The sequence below is a fragment of the Ambystoma mexicanum genome, chromosome 12 (genome assembly GCF_040938575.1).
Source record: "Ambystoma mexicanum isolate Mex_15411 chromosome 12, UKY_AmexF1_1, whole genome shotgun sequence".
NCBI lineage: Eukaryota > Metazoa > Chordata > Amphibia > Caudata > Ambystomatidae > Ambystoma > Ambystoma mexicanum.
Window position 1 is genome coordinate 262116340 of NC_090936.1, and position 22561 is coordinate 262138900.

Here is a 22561-nt window from a genome sequence, read left to right on the forward strand (position 1 = left end):
TGTTTTTCCACTAATGTACATAATTTATTAATTACAATATTTCATCAAAATGAGTTAAAGCTCAAAATTAGTTTCCAATTTATACTGGAAGGAAAACAATCCTACAAATTAGCATTTTTTCTGCATGTTCATCAAGTGTGTAATTGACATGATTTCCTAATTTAGCAATTTGGTGATTTGAAAATGTATGATTTTATTTTCACACACTTTTGACTGTGGAATTTAGATTTCACACACCACTAGCTAATTGTGTGTATTGTGGTAGTATACCACAGCCGGTCAGATAGCACAGGGAGTTGAGCGCTCGTTCTGACATCCGTGCGTAGCCTGCTGACGCAGGTTAGAATCATGGCAGGGCCAACTCAGCCTTTAATCCTTCTAAGGTCAATACGTTGAGTACCACACAGTGGGTTAATAATAACAACTGTTATAGCAGCACTCAGATACCGGCAGGTGTGTAGCGCTACATAAAAACTAGCTATTATCATTATTAGAATGCTAAAATTCTGATTTGAATTGTAGGGCTTGTTGAATTGAAAGCATGGCTTTTCACTATAACTTTTCTCACGTTACATGACTTTCACCAAACTTGATGAAAAGCCCTAAATTGAGTGCGGACAGTTCAATATGGATCAATGTTGACAAATATTGGCTCAGGAGCATGCTTTTTGTAAACATTCTGTGTTTAGGTCAAGTGGGAAGACGGCCACACAGTTCTAAGTATTTATTTTAATAATTCATGTCCAACTAAAATCCTTTGTATGATCATCGCAGCATCTTCTGAGAAGGAAACTCAAGAAAGACTCTTCATCACTCACCTCAGGGGATGGCAAAACATACTCGCCATCTTTGCGAAGCGGTTGAGTAACTAACATGTCACCCAGAATATTTTTCAGGTGAACCGCCATTACATCCTTCTGACTGGGGTTGCAGTGATTCTCCACAGACAGTATGATGGGGTACGGTGATTTCTGTAACAGAATCGCAGAATCATTGTCATCAAACTAATTGATAAATGAAATGCATACCTTTGCATATAAAATAACCTTCATTCAGAAGTCATGAACATTAACACACATCATCCCAGAATGAACTTTTATAGCCTTGTAGACCGAGGGAGGAATCATTGCGGCAGGATAAGGATCCGCTCCCAAGTTATGGGATTAGAAGTCCATGGCCACATATGAGAAGAGTATCATTATCCCAAGCTATAATGCCCCTCCAATGGTCTGGAAGTCTATGAGCACAAAGTGGTAGTAGCAATAGAAGTTTTAGAGTTGTGGTGTTGTAGTAAAACATGTTAGTTTAATGATGAGAAAAGGACACAAAACGTGTTAGCAAAGTAAATGTAGTTTCTTTTTTTAGTATTTAAATAACTAGGTTGTCTTTATGAGGAAATCATTTTAATTGTAAACTGGGTTGAACTGGAACTGTTTTAGCATCAGCGTTCGATCAGTGCAATGTTAATGGAGACGTTTTTCTTTACTAAAGTAAAAGCATTGTTCCATATTCTATGCTCCATTGTTCTGGGTTAAATCAGGTTGGAGTGTCTTCCTGAAAGAAATCTTGCACGGATATTTAATTGCTGTTTCTTCACTGGCTGCTTCTGAAGTCAGACTAGTTACTGACTGCATTTCCAAAATCCTGACTGGTTAAGAGGTCAAGAAGGACTTTTATGTGGTACTAAGATATTGTTGTAATGGACATATTAAAATCAAAACAGACAGACCTTTAGCCCATGACAATATCAATAGGAGATTGGTGATATTATGATATACATTACACTATGAATAGTTTTATAAAACAAGCAGTATGGGAAGATTCTGGAGTCCCATTGTAGGATAGAAATATTTCAACATTGAATAGATTAACTGCTACATAAGACATAGGGGGTCATTACGAGGTTGGCGGTACAGGTTTAACGGGGCCGGTACAGCTGCCGGCCCCGTTAAACCCCTACCACCGCATTACGAGGTTTGCTCACGGGACACGGTAAGGACGCTTGGTAAATCCAGGCAACCTTAGCGGGTCCCGCAAGCAAAGCAGCATGCTAACAACGGGCCCGTTATTAACAGGCCCGTTGTTAGCATGTTCCCCATTCACATTGAGCCCTATAGGGGCTGAAATGGGAATGGGGAAGTACCGGGTCAGGGTTCCCTGAATGGGGAAATACCGGGCCCTCCCAGGTTGGAATGGCCTTGTATTTCCCCATTCAGGGAACTCGGACCCGGTCTGCGGTATGGGGGTAGCCATGGAGCTGCTAGCGCCATGGCTACCTCCAACCTCGTAATGACCCCCATAGACATAGGTATACGATGGGAATGCCTGCCATTCTGTAAATTGCAAGGAGCCGAGCATATGATAGAACCAGCTGGCAAATGCATTTATTGCCAATGCATATTAGGGGCAACTACATAGGTACAGGTGGTGGGAGTCCTTGGCTGAGTGAGGCAGCACCAAAATATAGTGAACATATTTGTGAATATCATGATAGTACACACCATATGATAGGATTATTAGGGCATAGTAGGCATATGCCACCATTGGATTTTTTGAATGTAGGAGTAACTGGGAATATGTCACCAGTACCTTGCATATAATGGTTGGACCTTGTTATACGGTGAAAAATATGTCATGCGGTACGAGTACCATCATGTATCATCGTGAGAGTTCATGCTCCAGTGCAGACAAGTGACATGAAAGCTGCTTCCAGCACACTGCCATCACTCACCCTCGCCTAAGACTGTGCATGGATAATACTTTGTACATACGCACTTTGGTTGCTGGGGGTGCTTATAGTTAGAAATGACACCACCCACTAACTGACTATTCACCGGAGCATTCCTTTGTGGGCATTGGGGTGTGTAGTTCACGGTGCTTATAGGTGTGCATGCCTGCATGGATTTATCAATCAGTCCATGACTATGTGACTATGTGCCAATGCACAGGGACCGCTTTTGTGGTATTCCTGTATGTATAAGGGGCTTGGCTGAGTTTGTGTGTTTTGTTTGGTCACAAGAGTCCATGAGTCTGTGGCTATAAGTAATTCTGGGTGTTTGTTATTGAGTTTGAAATAACCTGTCATATGTATATACTAGAAGGGCATATGATAGGACCACCCAGGGCCATGAAACAAGTACCAGTATATAATGGGTGTTTGTTATAAACCTATATTGATGTATGAGCCTGGCTTCTCCAACAGTTTTGGAGCAGAGTCTCTGACCGGTCGCGCAAAGCAGGAGCTCCGCCGAACATGAGTTTCCCCTCTTCTCACAAAGCCCCAGTGCACACCAGACTAAGAGGTAAGTAGTCCTGTTTAAAGAAAAAACTCTAGGGGGTAGTCAAAAGAAGGTTGGTGTGAGTGGTGTGCTAGCATGGGTCACTCAGGAGAGCTTAGGGCTTTTCATGATGACTAAAAAAGATGCTGATTTATTTCAGGTTTATGCTAATATGGGTTGATCATTTAATTTTGTTGTCCATCTTTGCCTGGTTGATTATCATGATATTGGCGGTCTATATTCGTTGTGTCCGGACATTGATCCAGCAAAGTATTGGCAGTTTTATCACAGTGACTCAGACTTGTCATACAAGGCGGGACCACTGCCGAACTTGCAGTCTTAGCAGTTTTCATTTCTGTTAATTCTGGTCCAGTAAGCGTTTACTCTCTGGTAATTCTGGGCTGGCAATGGCCACTTGCCTTTCTTGCAATCTGTGTGACAAATCCAGGGAATTTGTCCATTCTCCACAAGGGGAAGCCACAGGGCAAGTGGGATCCCATTGTGGGTGAGCCGCCTGTACCCCCAGAGACAATGAATGCCCTGATGAACGAAACAACCATCCACCGCCTTTACTTGCAGCCAACATGTTTGTGGGATATATGAGGACTAAGCAGGACCATTAGATATAGGGTTTCTTTAAGGTGAGAGGCTGGGTTTCTGATCTGGATATGGGCACCTTTCACTGAACACCCAGACCAATTAGGTTGTTTCTTCAAATCCATGGAGGAACATAAATATAGCCACAGAGCCAGAGAGGAGGTGAACATCTGCCAAGCACAACATAGCCGAGTGGAGTGCTCAAACGAGGAGATCTACGCAAGACATAATCCAAGGTTACAGAAGGATGTCAGAGCTCTGACAAAGGCGGAGACTCCAGTATGATGGGGCTGCTGAAGCAGAGAGCTCCGTCCACCAACAAAGGCAAACAGGTCTGGGTACAGCGCGGATGGCAATTGCCAAATGGGGAAACTATCCCTGGCCGAAGCCCAAGTTGGGCGATCCATTTACTATCGGGGCCCAAGGAGCCCATAGCCCGAGAAGGGCCAATTGATGAACAGCAGGAGGGAGTGTAAGAGTATTTAGCATTTTTTTTCATGCAGCACCACTGCATGGGTTTGGTGCATTGCTATAATGCGGTACAGGAGCTCAAGGAGCCCATAGCCCGAGAAGGGCCAATTGATGAACAGCAGGAGGGAGACATGCCCATAGCCCACAAGAGACAATTCAAGACTCTGCCATGGACTAGAAGAGCCCATAGCCCGAAAGTGACCAAACGAAAATGGGAAGTGATGAGAGATGCCCATCGTCCACGACAGACAAACGGAGAAACCAGGAAGCCCACGGTCATGATTCATGCCCCCAGCCCTCCGAGATGTCAGGCTGGAGTCAGGCCACGATCACCTACATGGCCTCTAAGGGCCTCTCCATCCTTCCAAAACCCACTTGGAGTCAGACTTGGCGCTTGTGGCACCAGGCTCACACACTTCCTTAGGATGGCAGTGAGCATTGGACTTGTAGGCATAGGTGGGACAAGACGTATGCCCTCACATATTCCGGTTCCTAGAACTGCATATGCAATCTAGCCTTTTGGGTGTGGTTCAGCCCAGGGATACCTGGGATACCCAGACTATTTAAGCCATGCCCAGGCCGAGAAACACGCTTTGCATTTCTCTGCACCGTGCTCGGATCGGTCTCAAGAAGCCCTGCTCCTTTCTTCTGCGCCCAGCACCTGCAAGAACAAGAACACCATTAGGAATAGCCTTACCTTGCAGAGCATCCACCCAACATCCATCGCTTCTCCAGTCCTGTGGGCAACTCCGGCGGTGTCATTTTCCTCTCTGCACGCCGCTTCCTAAGAAAAGGGAAAGAACAGAGAAGAAGACATTAGTAAGCATTCTGCAAATCTTCGCTTACTTGAAAGACTGTATGAGATTCAAACGCTTACCTGAATCCAAGCTGCTCGGGGGGAACTTTATCTCCGGAGCATCTCATCAATCTGCAAGAGGGAAAAGATACACCAGGTTAGCGTGGAAGGCCTCCAGAGGCGCCGCATACCGTGCTCACTCACCGCGTTTCTTCTTCTTAACTGGCATCCACGCTGAAACATCGCGGCACCTAAAAGGACACAGATACTAACTCTGTTAAATACAAAGTACGAAGAGGTCGCACCGTGCATCGCGCCCTCACTCACCTTTAGTGTTACTCACATCAGCAGTCCGCTGCCATCCCCGGACCCCGTCCATCATCTAAGGAAGGAAAGGAACAAGATTTATAGAACTGTTCATAAGACTCATTATACTTACCCGTCGGGCTCACGCCAGTGAAGTAACTAGGCAGCAATGGGCCCGCATCAATCAACGCACCCCTGCGCTGAAAGCAGGATGGAGAGCACACTACACAAGAAAACAAGGTGAGGAGTGGACCAAGGGGAAGGGTTGGACCCTGGGAAAGAAGGGGGTCAAGCACGCAGAGACAATCGAGAGTTAAGCTCTACCAATCCGTGTTTCGGGCCCAGTCTCTAGTCAAGTAGACTCCAGGGAAGGGTTCGGGGTCGTAGGAGGTCAGAACAGGCTGAGTGACGTCCCCGTGGATAACAGGTGAGCGTTACACCCGCCAACACCCATAGCCTGCGAGAGGCTAATCAAAGAATCACATGGGTCGAAAAGCCCCAAAGCCTGCAAAGTGCCAACCTAAGAGCTGAGGGTGCAAGACACGCCCATAACTTCCGTGCAACCACCAAAAAAACGGGCCGAAGAAGCCCATACCCTACACAATTGCAAAGAAAGAGAAACATACAATTGTCAAAATATAAACCAAGAAACCACAAGGACCATGACAGCCATATCCCGAGAGAGATTAAACACGGAACAGCCAGGGAGAGAAGCACATGTTTGTTTGTTTGTTTATTCATTTATAATGGCCACCAGACCCGGGGGTATCAGGGTGCAGCAGTTACAAGATATGCAAGGCTTAGGTTAAAAGGTTACACGATATGAGCAGATGTAGTACAGGTACACGACAAGAATAAGTCAATAAATACAATGAAGAAAATATACAGGTACAGTACAAAAATGTGAATCACACACATGCAGGCCTTAAAGATCAGTAGTCCTAAGAGGAACTAACACAAGTGAGCCTGGAGAAGCCCACCACCTATCTGAGGTTGTAGACCCAGAAAGTTCAGGAACACTTAGATATCAGCATTCTTGTAAATTGAAATTCCGAGACCTAATGGACAAACTCTAATATCCCCAAAGACAGGATAAATGCAGGTACCTGTCTGAGACCTCATTGAAAAAACTTGTTTGTGACATTTTGTAGATTTTAAAAGATAATTTACTTTGAATTTTAAGGGACACACATGTTTTCTGTGAAGGGACCTTCATTAAGAGTTTCCAGAGACTTTATGCACCATTCGGTGATTAGTGTGAGCAACCTGAAGTTGTCTCAACCGCTAGTCCCTGGGCATCTGTCATCCAGGTGGCCAGGACACGGCCATCGCTTTTGGATCCAGTTCTTGGGGGTGGACAAGTGTGGGAGGATCACCTGGATGAGGGGTCATTGGGGAGTGCAAGTGGGACATCAAAGGGTGATATGCGGTATCCCCTTCCCTGGAACACCTTTTGCCCATCCTACCAGGTAGGATACCTGGAAGTTCAACCTCCCACCCCTTTCCCGACACCATGGTCATGCAATTACTGATCATTACACACACACCTGACTCCTATTACACTTCCTCACATGGATAAAAGGCAGAGCATGGAAACACACTCTGAGCGTGGAAAAGCACATGAGGACGCAGCAGTTTCAAGATGGCAGTTTAATACAAGAAGAAAGGCGCGAGACCGGAGAGGGTTGCTAGGAGGGAAGTGCCATGGACCTCTCTAAACCATTACTTTCAGGAAACTTGGAAAGTGAGAAGCCTAAAACCGGGAAATGAAGCTGAACAAACCTACACTAAGCATCGAAGGTATCCAGGGTGCTCCTGTGTTGATAACCCAGGCATGGGGGAGCGATTGCGGCTGTGGTACTGTCCTTGGCTCCTACAAACATAGCCGCACCAGTAAAAGCTACACAGTTGGTGAGTCGGAAAGGCTGATACGAAACCAGTTTATCTTTGAACCAAGGTTGCAAGTGGCAACATTGTATGAAGAAATCCACAAAGAACTGCGTTTGAAGTGCATGAGATGAGTGGCAGGAACAATTTGAAACCAAAGGAATGAATGTACTTTGAAAGTCATAAATTAGATATTGTGTACAGAGTGGTCCGGCGCCACGTGGGAGCCCATTCAAAGGTCTCTGTTAGGCATCCAAATGAATGGGAACTATATTGTGAAAAAGGAACGTTATATCAAAGTGGTTCTGCAACGGGTCAAGCTAAACCCTGTGCACATTCTAAAGTCTTCGATAAGTGTACAGTGAAGCAGCAATTGGTCCGAGCCCAGCTGAGGGAGACTAAATACAAAGAAGGGATCTGAACCTGGCTGACGGGGATTCGAGGTGAACCGTGAGTCACCAGAGCAAATAATGGGATATGAGCCCAGAAGAGGGGTATTTAATGTTGGAATTTTGTTTTTGTAATAAAGATATCTGAGCCCGGCTGAGGGGGATCCAGGGTGAGACACCCGAATCAGAAAACTGTAAGAAGAAAATAACTTTCTATTTTGTTTTGTACATTAGGCCCTCTGAATCAAGAGACTTTGATGGGAAAAGAGACTTGGACACAGAAGGCCCTGATGTTGGAAATAGAACTGTATACTCATGTTGGAGAAGCCAGAGTGTGTGCTTGGCTCGAGTGAACCACCTTGCCTCGTGCTGAAAATGTGGGGAAGGGAGGCCAACGGCCCGAACATACTTACCTATCATTTTGTGAACACTTCTTCTTTTTGATGAACATTACCCCGCACTATTTGTAAATTAGCGTTAAGGATTGGCAATAGGCTTTTTAAGTACAGGCCCTTTTATTTTGACAAGATTCCACTATGACTGCATTATTAATCATTTGATGATCATAGCTTGCTCCCATGCGTAGATTTAGGTTTAGATAGGTGTTTCTCAACCCCTTCTGAAAGTTTAATAAACACCCTTGAACTGTGGTCTCTACTCTTACCATGCCATGCCTTCCTTACATTAGAAACAAGACTCCAATAAAGTCCCATGTGCGAAGTTCCCCAAGAAAAATATCAGTTTAGAGTTCTTTTCTGTTTTCTTTCTTTGCAGAGTAGGTTAGTGATAGGTCATTTTAGGGTTTGTACCGAGGACTTTACTTTTTTTTGTGACATCCTGATGAGCACCCTTTTTATTGTTTTGTAGCATAGGGATTTAATTGTAACAATATGGGCTAGTGACGGGTTATTCTCTCATTTTTCTAGTAATGGTCTGTTTGAATCATGTCTTCATCTTTGTCTCCTATATCTGGCTCGCCACATCTCATAATCTGGTTTGATATCTAGCAAACTGGGAGAAAATAAAATCAGATAATTGGATAATAAATAAGGAACAGACAACTGTGGTAGCCCATTCAAATAGGGTCAGGCAAGGTGAGTTCAAAGAGAGTGCCCCAAACCCTTTTATGACCGCTATACAATGACCCTGTAAAAAGAAAAAAAATCTCCCTTTTAGGTTCACACAGAAAGTGGAGTCACAGTATGCATGGATCAGGGATGAACATTTTTTGTGTGAGTGTGTGAGTGGCATTCAAATAAGGGACATACATGGGCAAAGGGCATTGGAAGCAGGTGCCAGTGCCACCTAAGATTACACCTACCCATTATATCATTTCTAACTATAACTAACAGTGTCACAAGCACGTTTCTCAAAGTTTGTCAGCATTTTATGCAGGATAATGGATGTACCAGGTTACCACTAGAAGGGACTTTCCATTTGGGGTGATTAGTGGATTTGAATCATCCCTTAGAAACAGGCAAAGCGGAACTAGGACCAAGGCAATGGGGGCATATGCTATGTGGTTTGAGGAGGCTACAGACCAACAATGTTTCAAAGTGCTGGGGGATGAAGGCTTCTAATGAGAGATTAAAGGGTCAAATTAAGTATTTGAGAAATCAGGTAATGACTGACACTGTTAAGGCTTCCTACTTGATTTCTCAATAGATTATAGACAACAAGCAGGATGACAAGACATCATTATATCTGAAAGACATTTTCACTAATAAGCACACACTGGTTCAGGAAGCTCAAGTGGTTGTTTTGACCACCCCGGCTCCGGTAACTGCTCAGGGTCCCCATCTGCCACCTCAGCTAGCTCCAGTACCATTGACATTTAAACCTGCAAAAACCACTTACGAACCCACCTCCTTATAGTAGGAGGGGCTGCAGGTTGTAAATTTGCACAGATACCCATTCCCCTGTCTCTTAAACTCTCTCTTTGACAGGGGGTGGTACTAGCTATGGACAATATAGTTTGGTTTTTCAAGTGCCCTTTAGGCTGGTTCCAGGGCATCTGGTCATGAGGGAGATGGCAATGGATTGGTCACTGCCAATGTTCCAGGGTCACCTAGAGATTTAACATATTTGACCAAAGAGTTCCCAAACATACGGGAGGAGACACACCTTTTATTGTGGAGCTCCTCACAATAACCCTTCAGGGGCTGACATGAACCAGCTCATCAGAGTGGTTATGCTTTGGGAGTTTAGGAAGGGGTTGGTAAAGTACGTCAATTGGCTGGAAGCTGACCATGGCACAGTGGGTGTAATGGATCAGGCTCGGAATAATATTATAGCTGCTATTCCAGAGATATGCCCCAGAAAGTCCAATGGGGGAAGCCAGGCAATTCCATGGAGAATGTGAGAATCCCCAGCAGACTATTTGGACCACTTGAAAACAGCATTTACCCAACATTCAGGCATAACTAAATCTGATGAGATTGCTCAAGAAGCCATTGCTAATTATTTTATCTCCTGTCTCCAACCAAAAATACAGGCACAGATAAAGGCGATTTCTATTGGGTGTGTGATGAATCTGGTCAATTTGCCCCTTCTCTCCAGAGGAGAGCCACCCCTGTGAGGCTAGGGAGGTGAACCTGCTCTGCAAGACACTCACTAGGGGTCTGGGCAAGTGGGCAAGTGGGACCTCACTCGGAGTGACTCCTCTCTCAGGGACAAGGACTCCCAGTCCGATAGGGAACTCCCAGTCCGGAATACATTGTCTGCCTACATGGGACTTTGAAAAACTGTTTTTACTTCTGTTTTGACTCCACCAACCAGTGACATTCCTCTGATTCAAGTAAAGAAAACAAGCGTTCTCTGCCTATTACCCAAGACTATGGAACCACCTCCCCACCGGCATCAGACTCTCCCCCACACTCCTACAATTCAGAAAATAATTCAAGACCCACCTCTTCAAGGAGGTCACCCACTATAATGTCACCCACCGCCCAACCTGATTTGCTCGTTTCTACTGAAAAGCGCTCTGTGTGCATCTATAATGTTGTACACCCCTGTAAAGCACTCCGTTATGTATCTGTATTGGTGTTTACCTCTGTAAACTGCTCTGTTGCTTCTCAAAGCTAGGCCCGTGCTCAGTAATTACCATAATAATAATGCTGTATTGTGTCTGAGCGCCATAGTCAAAGAAGAAGGACAGACCCTTTTTGTTTGTGATGACGTACATAAACATAGGAGGAACTGTGAATGGAATGGAAACTCCTACGCAGGGAGGGAAGTGACTCTCATGCAGAGGCAAGCCTCTGTAGGGAAAACATCCTGGAGGGGCAGAGCCACCCAAGACCGTGGAACCAGCGGTGGGGTGAAGGGTGAGGTAACCACTAGCCGAATGCTGGAAGAGTGGCATGCTGACCGACGGGGGAGCCCAGGTTAGGAGTGAGGCGGAGATGGAAGAGTGATTGTCTCATTAGGTGGAGCAATGATAAGAGCGCTAAGGTGGACTTGGAGCCCGGTAACCAAAGCTGAGACCAGAGTGCAGAGGAGAGCCCAGATCCTGGAGCTCAACACGAGAAGTGCATTTGCACAACAGTGCGGACACGAAAGCTCCTGACCAGAAGACGTAAATTAGAGGTACAAACATTGACTATCAAGGCTTGGGAAGCAGAGCTAACGGGAGCCTGATAAACTCGAGCATATAGAGTTTTGAGAACTTTAGAGACCATCAAGGTTGGAGAAGCCGAGGTTACAGGAACCTCAAACCGAAGCATAATGAAAGCAAGCCTGTCAAGAACCCATAGGGCTTCTAGAGCCCCAAGCAACTAAGAGACTGTCAAGGCTGGGAACACGGGCCAGGTTATGGGAGCCTGATAAACCTGAGTAGAGAGAAAGCAAATCTATCAAAGGACTACAGGGCTTCAGAGAGCCCTGTGAAACTATGAGACTACAAGGGCTGGGACACCAGCAAGGTTACTAGAGCCTGAGAGTCCCCAGCATAAAGAAAGTGACCCTGTCAATAGGCCATTCAGGTTTCAGAGAGCCCAGAGAAGTTAAGAGACTGTCAAGGCTAGGGAAACCTATCAGTTTTCAGGAGTCTGATAAACCCAAACAGAGACAAAGCGTTCATGTCAACGGACCACAGGGCTTTGGAGATTCCCAAAAAATTATGAGACCGCCAAGGCTGAGGATCTGGCGTGCTTACGGGAGCCTGACAAACCCAACCCCTATTCAGGAAAAGTGGCCAGGAGGCAGGGTTGCCCTTGTCTTCCCTGAATGGATCCCTGCCTCTGTCATACCTATCCAATCCTACTACTCCTTTGAAGGTCTTGTCTGCAAGGCCTTTCTATCACTCTTGCTACTATCTACAGCACCCCTGAGCCAGCCTCCCTCTTCCTATCCAAATGGGCCGACCTCACCTCTTCTCTACTGATTTCTACCACTTAGCTTCTTCTCCTCTTAGACTTCAATATCCATCTAGACTCTCCTGAGGCGGCCTTACTCTTCCGTAACCTCTGATTCTTTCTCCCTCGCCATTCTTCCCTCTGACCCTACTCACTCAGCCAGGCACACTCCGGATGTGCTAATCTCTGCTGACCTCTCTAACCCTCTCAGTACACCACTCTCTTGGTCTGATCATTCTCTCCTCTCATCTAGTGCTCTTTGGCTGCCCGCTAAGCCTCTGCCCGCACTGCAAGCCTCCTTCTCTGTCATCCGACCAATGAAGCGAGTGTCAGTAGCCGCCTTTGCCACCTCTTTTATTCCCCCCTCTACTCCGCTATTGATTATCACTCTGACTCAGTCCTTGCTAACCTTCATCTCTCCATCTCCGACACCCTTGACATCCTTGCCCCTGCCATGAGGATCCGAATGAAACCTGCCTCCAAGTGCAACAGTTGGCATGATTCCAATCTGGCCTCACTGAAAAGCAAGTGCAGGGTTGCGGAATGAAAGTGGCTAGCTTGGAACACCTCTCTGACAAACGGACCTGTCGTCTGCTGCAAAGGTATTACAGACTTTCCATCCGGTCCAAGAAGCAAGCCCATATCCAAGCCTTCATCTCTGGGGACACAAATAACATGGCTGAACTTTTCATAATCTGTAAGGAACTTGCCAATCCTACTGCAGTCTCTACTTCTCCTCTTCCTTCCCAGGCCCTCTGCATGGCTTTGGCCTCCCACTTCTCTACAAAAACCAAGGACATCGTGTCCGCACTCTCCTCTACTCACCTTCCTCCTCCACCTGCACTTAGTCCTCCCTTGGCCCCTCGGTCTCCATCCCTCCTACTCTCCTCCTTCTCTCTGGACGAGGTCACCAAGATGGTTTGCTTCATGAAGGTTTCCTCCAAACAGGAGCTTCCCTGCTCCTCCAGAACTATCAAGGATAATTTTGCCACTCTTGCTCCCTCTCTGGCTGAGTTATGCAATCACTCTTTTGCCACTGGCTCCTTCTTATCACCTCTTAAAAAAGCCATCTCCTGACCATTTCTTCCCGGCGAACTACCGCCCTACCTCTACTACACCCTTCTTGGGCAAACCTTTGAAGAAGATGGTCATCTCCCAACTAATTTGCACACTGAATATGTTGGCTGTCTTCACGACATCCAGTCTGGCTTCAGAGCAGTCAGTGGCACAGAACCTGCTCCACCGGACACCCGTGAAGACTTGCTATCAAACCTTGACTCCAACTCGCCCTATGTTCTCATCGTCCTTGATCTGTCCTTGACCTTCGACATGGTCAATCATGCCACCCTCCATAACCGACTGATACTCTGGCCATCACAGACTGGGCACTGGCTTGGCTGACCTCCATCCTTTCAAATCAGCCCTCCCAGGTTCAAATAGGCCCTTTTCTCTCTTCTATGTCACTCTCTACGTGTGACGTCCCTCAGGGCTCTATTCTCTTGCTGTGGCATTTTAACATTAACCTTGCTCCTCTTGCCCACCTGATCTCCACCTTCTCTCCTCACTTCCAGTGCTATGCGGATGACACTAAGCCCTTCTTCAAGCTTCCCTCCTCTACCTCATCTCATTCCTCTCTCATTCTCGATTGTCTGACCGCTATTCAGGCATGGCGTGCTGCTAATGATCTCTGCCTTAATGCCAGTAAGACTGAGATGCTTCTCATTGGTACTCTCTCCTTCCTTCCCCATACTCTCTGCCTCCCCTCCTTGGGCCCCCTCCCTTCACCCTCTTGTGATGCGAAAATTCCTGCGGGTCATCTTTGACTACTCTCTCTCCTTCACGCCTCATATTGCTGACTTTGCCAAGAAGACTCACTGTCAGCTTCCCCTCCTCCGAGGCATTCTCCCTTTCTTTATCTTCCCCCTGAAACTCAATGTATCTAGAGCTCTGGTTCTCTCCAGGCTGGGCTACTGTAATATCATCTTCCTTAATCTGCCTCTGCCTCAGAATAGGACTGCAAGACATATCCTTGGCCTCAAACCCAGGGACCACATCTCTACAGCCCTAAAAGCTCTCCACTGGCTCCTAGTGAATGCAAGGATGAAATTCAAGACCCTCTGCATCATCGACAAGGCTTTCTGGGACCTGGGACAGCGCTACATTCAACTTTATTTCACTTAATACAGCTTTGCAGTCCTCCAGCTCTAACTCTCTGCAGGGCATACATTTCTCCAAGCAGAGAGTGGGAGGTAGATCTCTTTCTTCGGCAGGAGACTCCCTCTGGAACAGCCTCCTCACCACTCTCAGACTTTAGCCGGATCTCCTTAAGGTCCAGATACTTCTCAAGACCTTCCTTTTCTCCTCCTCCTTCGCTCACTCCCTTCTTTGCTAATGCCCCCCACTGATATGACTGGCTGCCTGGTGCCTACTGAGTCATACAGGGGCTAGGACCACCCTCGACCAGTCTGCATCAGCACCCTCCCCTACTAGCACTTGCCTTCGGGCACCCTTTGGTGTTCAGGCTACTGAGTTTGCCCTCCCCTCGCACTAGTTGACCTTCATCCCATCCCCATCACACTTGCCCTCCAGGCCTCACCTTTTACTTGCCCTCCAGGCCTCCCTAGCGCTTACCCAGTCCTCCTGCATCTTCCCTACCCCTTCCTTTACCTTCCCCTCCACCCAACCTGCCCCTCCACCCCCTGCACTTCTTGTTTTCTGCACTTGCACAATCCAAAATGTCACAAGGCATAGTAGGACCATTTATTGTTGTTTTTATCCTCCTCTGTTCCCCTTCCTCCTTAGACGTGTGGAGCCTGGAAACACTTTCTGCTGTATAGGCGCCATACATATGTTCAATAAACAAATACATTCAGGAGCGAATAGTCTGGCCGCTGATCAAAATGTTTTCCCAATGTTCCTTTATCCTCTGAGACTATAAAAGCAAGAGGGATAAACAATGTTCCAGTTCTGCATCAAGTCACTGAACCTGTAACAGTTAACTTAGGTCCAATCCCTTACACACATGCATTGCTCTTTAGTCCATCAGCTCCTGTTAACTTGCTTGGAAGGGATGTGCTGGGTAAATTGAAATGCACCATTTAGTGTACACCCAAAGGGTTGTTTTCTATGTGTCCCTAGTAAAAATACTGAAGCTGTTCTAGCTGCACTACATGTGTTACAGGAAACGCCGGTCCCACCTAAAGCTTGGGAGTCGTCGCCAGATTTACAGGAATTCATTGAATTTGAGAATTCCTTTCCTCAAAACAAGACAATGAAGTAGGCTGTATTAGAAATGCTGAATCATTTAAGATTAAAAATGATCTGCCCAAGAAGTTCCCCATATTCCATAGTACACAGTGAAGCCAAAAGCAGAAGAAGGTATTGCACCTGCCAGACTTGCTTTTGAAGCAAGGCTTATAGTTCCTACCACTAGTGCACATAACTCTCTGAAAGTGCCTGTCAAAAAGCCTGAAATGTATACATACATTAGCTGTATTGACATTATCAGAGACACATTGCGTATAAGGAATTAGATTCAGTAGCTGCATGTATGCCTCAGTTTCTTCGTTCTGTGGTAGCTGCAGGTATAGCAGTGCAACAATGTGAAAATATGTTTCTGGGCTCTGCCCTGGAAGTCGCAGTCCCACATTCAGTAGTCCTCATTTTGCTTAAAATCAAAACACAACAAGTCTGTTTTCTGTGCCAATGAATATGAAATCCTGTTTCTAAATATTTAAAATATCCAGCTGACCTGAAGTCTTTTGGTTAGTTGTGGGAACAACTTTGCAGATTCTACTGCAAAGTTGGTGGTAATTTCTAACTCTCTGGCATAGTTTATGTCACAAGCAAAAGGGGTATAAGAGCCACCCCCTTTCAAAACTATTGACGAGTTGGCACAAAAACAAGAAGCAGCTCCCTCTATAAAAAAAAAATTTGGATGTCTAAAGGATGTCTAAATTACATCTTTCTGTAGAGAGATGAACTTGGACATTTAGTGGATCTCAAGATACTTTTATCTCATTTGTAGATTGTGGAGTATGTGCCTATAAACAATTCTGGAAATGTACAACACACTATACAGGGGTCACATCCACCACCTTATGGGCAGTTTGTTAACATCCAAGTGGATTTTATTCAACATCCCTGATGTAACAACGTACAGTATGTTCTTGTGGTACTGGACATATTCTCGGGGTGGGACGAAGAATACCCATGTGGGAGAACTGACTCTGTTTCTGCATTAAACGCTTCAATCAGAGACGTTATACCATGGTTTGGAATATCACTCTGCATACACAGTGAAAGGGACTCTCACTTTGTCTATCAGATCATCAAAGTGAAAGTGTTATGTAATGCTCTCAATATCCAGCACAATATCCACTGCCCCCACCATCCTCACTTAGTAGGTGCAGTGGAGAGGCAAAATGGAATCCTCAAGAATAGGTTGGCCTAACGGTGCAGAGACTCGGCTCAAGTGGCCTGGTGTCCTGTTGGCATTCCTTAGCTTTAGGAGTATTTCTAATTGAAAGACTTGGTTAAGTCCATATGAGGTCCTTCATTAACAACCTTTAAAGAATGATTCATGGACCTACACTTAACTGATGACCTTCCTGAATATGTCAAAAAAGCTAATCTCCACTTTCAGTTCTCCACAATCCCAGGTATCCTTCCCCAAGGAACCAACAGATGCCTGCCACGCAATGTAACCAGAAGATTACGCTGTCGGAGGTTATGAGCTGAAATGAGTTCTGGCTCCAAGATGGCATGGGCCATTCCTGGTACTTGTTGCTTCTAATTCTGAAATTAAACTGAGGGAACTCCCTACTTGAATTCATCCATCCCAATGTAAATGCAGTGTAGCACCTGAAAATAAACACTAGAATCTGCTGTGCCAGATAATCCTGGGAGTCTGTTATTTGTTCTGTACCATGAATAGCTTTCTTCTCTTGAAACAATATGACCAAGTCCCTACTAGGCAGGCCCTCAGAAGAACACGTAATCTTTCTTGGATGGTAAACACTTCTAATATCTTGGCCTTGGCATAAAAGTAGATATAAAGTTGCACTGCAAGCATGGACTATGGAATTAATCTTCTTTTGGGGTTTGTACCAAAGCCAGCTGAGTGCCAACCAGGACAGATCCCATATGCATGTGAAGCCCTTCCAAAGTGGATATCAGACACCAATTATCTGCAAGCCTTGACAGCAGAGTAGCAGCTAATGACTGCAGCCCCTGGTGTTCGAACTAAGACTCTTACTACATCACCCACAAAAGTTCCACATTTTTTTATTTTATTTTTTTATTGTTTATGGTTTTACAACCTTTACAAAATATTCTCTTAAATCATAAAAAGAAAACAACATATCAACATAGTACAGAACGTTCAAGAACAAAAGGAACAGTAACTTAAGCATCAACATCATTAAGTTTAAAAAAAAAAACACACATCCTTGACAAATATATACAAAACACTGTGTCATCAATATGCCACCCTAAAAATTCCATCAGTTATAAAGCATTTGAAGAGTGTAAAATCAACATTTCATTCAAGTCACATAACTTTTACTAAAACCAATAAAGGTAGACAAGATAGGTCACAATTGGTAATTCTTCTCGCCGAATATCATATGCAACGATTCTGGCATTGCCAAGCCCCGACAAATCATGGCATCGAGATTAAGTTAGTCACACTCTTTTATAGGACGCTATCATACTCTAAACAGGGACAATCTTCGTCAAGTAGTATTATTGACTTTTCAGACAATTTTCGTTCAAGAATTAGCAAAAAATTGGTTAAACAGAGGATGAGAGTTTGATTCATTCCCGCCATACATCTTTGCCAAAGTGACTCTCTACTCAAACTAGATTTCGTGTAGAGCTGTTCACCAAATATATGTTTCCTAATGGATTCAAAATGAGAGCAGTAGACTGTAAGATGTTTAAGCTTTTCAATTGTCAAATTAATATTACAAAATCTACATTGCCCTTTATTCGGCTTGTTTTTATGCTGCTTCCACAACATCAGTTTTTCATTGGTAGGTAACTGGTTCAAACGAAATCTCAAATGCGTCTTCCTCGCCTGATCGCAAGGAAAGATGATCTGATACTTAGGACGATAGCCCCACTGCCTCGTGAATTTGGCATATTCGTGGAAGGATTGATAATCATTAATTTTCTCAATCAACAAGCACCAATGATACCTACAAAATTTAAGTTTGCATGAAGGCAAGCCCAGTACCAAATCATCATGAGTGATCATGGAGCAAGATAACAGTTCTTCCATCTTATTCCTGAACCTTACGAAGGAGGGAGGATCTCCTTTCTCTATCATAGTCGTGAGTTCTTCACATAAAGACTCCTTAGGGGGAGCTAACATTTTCCCATAATGTGTAAGTAGTCGCCAATGCCACTTCACTGATAGCGGTAATAAGCCCAACTCATGGCAAACAATGACATTCGGGGTGGAAGATGCCAGGCCCAGCACACTTTTCAACATTTTACCCTGGATCACATCAAGAATTTGTTCCACTTCATAAAGACATACATCAAGGGCATACAATAAAATTGGTTCAATTTTTTTGTAGGTAGAATTTCATTATGGGGATCATTGAATATTTTCCCAGTCGATGGTAAATCAATTTCATCTGCACAGTCAGCATTTTCGCTTTGTTAGACAGAATCGTCTTCCACCCATCAATGGAATATGAGCTCGCTAAATGATAGCCTAAGTAACGGATGGCAGAAGACCTAGGAATAGCAGTACCATTCAGACACCAAGAGAATTTAGTAGATTTTTTCCGACCTTCAATGAACGTAATAATGAAGGATTTTTCAGGATTAATCTGGAGATTGTGATTACTGGCAAAAGAGTGAAACAAGCCCAGTTTTGTCTGTAGCCCAAAAGGGTTCCTATCGAAGAATAATAAATCGTCGGCAAAACTCAGCCAGTTGAGCACTATTGAGCCCATTTCACTGGGAAAATAATGGCATCCTTCCATTGCTCGTTGAAGTCTAAAAGATATAAATTAAACAGGATCGCAGCAAGATTGCAACCCTGTTTTAAACCGATTTCAGTGGGAATAATATCTGTAAGTGCACTGGCTTTTGTCAGACGAATTCGATAGGTAGTTTGTTTATGTAGGGCAGCAATGATTGAACCGAGCTGAACCGGAAAGCCATATTTGATCAATTTTGTCCATAATAGTTCTCTGATTACTGAATCGAAGACAGCAGTAAGATCCAGGGCTACCATATATACCGGCCCTGCCTTAGATGATCTAGTCTGCTGATATACATGGGCAATGATTGTAGCATTAAGTTGGCAGCCCATATAGCGGCGAAATCCAATCTGATATTTCGATAATAGCTTGGACTTTTTGATATGCTGGTTGATATGTTGAAGTACCAGACTAGTAAAGATTTTCGCCGAAGCATCCATCAGCGCTATCGGCCTATAGTTCGGGAGTTCAGTCATTGGGCCCTTTTTATAAATTGGAATGATATTGGCCGAGCACCAGGAATTCGGAATATAACCCAGGGAATAAATGGCATCAAATTTTATTTTGAAAATTCTCGCCCACAATTCCGGGTTAAGTTTAATCAGGCAAGGTGGAATGCCATCAGGACCCGGGGCTCGAGACCCTTTAGATTTCCTAATAAGCATCTGTATATCATCAATCGTCCATGGACAACCACAAGTGGTAGAACTGAATACTAAACTGTCTCCATACACACCAAATGCACATGGCTTGGCAAACTTACCTTTAATATGTGCCGTCCAGGTGACCGCGGAGATTGCCGATTCTCCGATCAACTCTGCGTTACCAAACAAAGTACGCATAGTAGCCCAAACCTGTCTAGTATTTTTCTTTAGTAATAGAGAAATAAGATTCTGATTGTCCGTATTGATTAGTTCATACCTCAACAGTTTTAATTGTCTTTTGTATGTCATAATAATGTGAGCTTTACACTCATAAAATTCAATGGTAGTAGGATTTTGGAAGACGAGTTGTCTAAGCAATTGGCATTTCTCTTTCCTTAAATCGACTACTTTTAGATTGAACTGGTGTCGATGCGAGGTCGGACAATTTGCAGCCTTAGATTTCATCATAATTGCCATATGTAGTGCAACTCTTATGGAGTTCTGAATCTCAGCCGCAACACACGAGATTCCACTAGACGTACAACTCATAATAATCGAGGAATCATTTTGAATACGTTAATCCCCGGATTATCATCCTATTTTTTGCCAATTTTTGTCAAAGACGCAGGTGGGTTCAAAACCCCCATAACTATCATACCTGATAACGAGACGGCCAGGTTCATAAATTGTTTCAATACTTCCTTGTTAATCAGGAGTTGAGTGCCTGCTAAATTGGAAATCTGTGAGGATTCCGGCAAAGTCGCAATGAAAATTTCTGCGAGTTTGTCGGTAATAAACAGACAAGGATATAGGCCCAATAATTCCAGATCTTCTCGTTGCACCCAAATCAATCTTGTAATGATATGTGACTGATAGCCACAAATCATTCGCATAAGATCATTGTGTGACAAAAGAACCCAGTCAATGTCATTGCTTCTTATAGTACGTAAGGCTGGGATCTCCTGGAAAGCCTTCAACATTGCAGAGTGATTTAGGTTCATTTTTACAGAAGTTGGCTGCTTAATTTCCCATCCCATGATAGATGGCATCTCGGGGGTTAGTGACATTACCCAATTCTTAGACATGTGCTCGTCGGAATTAGAGTATACGTCGTCAGCCCGGCTTTGCGCTTCTAAGTTAGATCTATCCCGCATCATATTCACCTTATTCTTGCCATAGGACGAACCTGGCTCTTCAACTATATCCCCATCATTAGTGACTGGTTTGGATACACATTCTTTGATGCCACTATTGGTTGACCCCAGCTGAGTGAGCGAGTGGTTGGTCAATACACTGTCCTGATCAGACTGTCCATTTGTGATTGACATTCTTAGGTTTGCTTTGTATAGGTTTATTAACCACTGTTTTTTTCGCAATAAAGCGGGAAAAAACTTTATCAAATCAGTTTGCTTTTGATTGGGAATACAACTGTCTTCTCCCTGAGCGGCACCCCCAAGCTCTTTTCCAGTGAGTTTGATCTGCTGCAACTTCCGCATATCAGCCGGGCTCTGGGTTACATCAATATTCAATAAGGCCCTTGACTCTTGGTTGAGTTGCAGTAGATCAATCCTCTCCTCTTCGAGCTAGAAGTTCTTCGTATCAGCTTTTAGGGAGTCTAAAGTACCCTTAGATGAAATTTGGGTATTCCTTGATTTGACATTTTTTGCTTGGTTGATCTTACGTTTAGTAGCTCTCAACAACAGTTTTTTTTGCTTCCTTGATAGGACCGGTTCATAAACCTGTTCCTCTACCAAATTCTCTTTCAAAGTTCCCAACTGCTGATGAGATAGCTGTGCTTCGTCTTCTAGATCAATTAAGTTGGTCAATGCCGAGGGACTGTCTAAGAGTTCATCTTTTTTTGGATTAGGCATCGATGGCAATGGAACGGCCATAGCGTCGGCCCTAGGCATCTACCTAGTTCATATAACTTGTTCACTTGGACTGGCCTTTGTTATGCTTAATAGTATCTGTTATATAGCCGCTGCATTAGCCGATACCATCACCGTTAACTGTTTCATTTCCAACACAGCGGTCTCATCTTTTTTATTAGAATCAAATCCAGTGACTGCTGCAAAGGTAGTCGTTGCATTAGGCCCCAGTCTTGGGTCGGCTGGAGTTTGGGAAGCTTTATTACTCAATTGGGAGCTCTCCCTTTGTTTACCACTAGAGAGGGCAGCCACCGGCTCACACGTAAACAATAACCCCTCTATTCTATTGACCTTTGTTAGAAGCTCAGTTATCATGGTATGAGAATAACCAAGTTGCACATGGGTATGATCATGTCCTTTGTCAAGTAGATTGAGGATCCTGGACAAAACCGGAAACTCAACTCCAATGTCAGAGGACTCCATTAAGTTGCGTTCCACTTCAACCTCTAGTTCAGACAAGGTTATTTGTGGTTTAGCAGGGGAAGGTACCATCACCGGAGTAGGTCCAGAGGTCACAGGAGCCAATTCACAGGGAATTTCTACTTCTGAAGGAGAACTAGTCTCTGGGCTTTTAAATCCATTATTCACCTCGTTATTTACAGACTGATCATCAAAGAAGGTATGCACCTGGGCTTGTGTCACAAGTACCACGTCAGGATCAATATGCACATGGACATCTTCCATACAATAATTATTAGCTTTGACCGGGGTAGAAGGCCCTCTGGAGAATCACATCCTCCTATCCAGCAGTGCATCAATCGCTGGGGCAATAATAGACACATCAGAAAATCTGAGTTTCGTACTTGTGACACCCATTTTGGCTAATAAATCTCACTTTTGGTGATCTCCTAAACCCGCACCCATAGCCCCATTATCATGATCATGATTCATTACTTTAAGCTTATAGGTCTC

At 44.4% G+C, this 22561-nt stretch overlaps 1 protein-coding gene across 2 annotated transcripts in view; it reads right to left on the reverse strand.

Moving 5' to 3' along the window:
* Window positions 1–22561, reverse strand: part of PLCZ1 (phospholipase C zeta 1) — a 1796998-nt gene that overhangs the window by 1183606 nt on the left and 590831 nt on the right. For both annotated transcript variants that reach the window (XM_069628396.1, XM_069628395.1), the window contains one exon: window positions 819–971. In XM_069628396.1, coding sequence (XP_069484497.1) covers window positions 819–971 — 153 coding nt within the window. The remainder of the gene's footprint in view (window positions 1–818; window positions 972–22561) is intronic.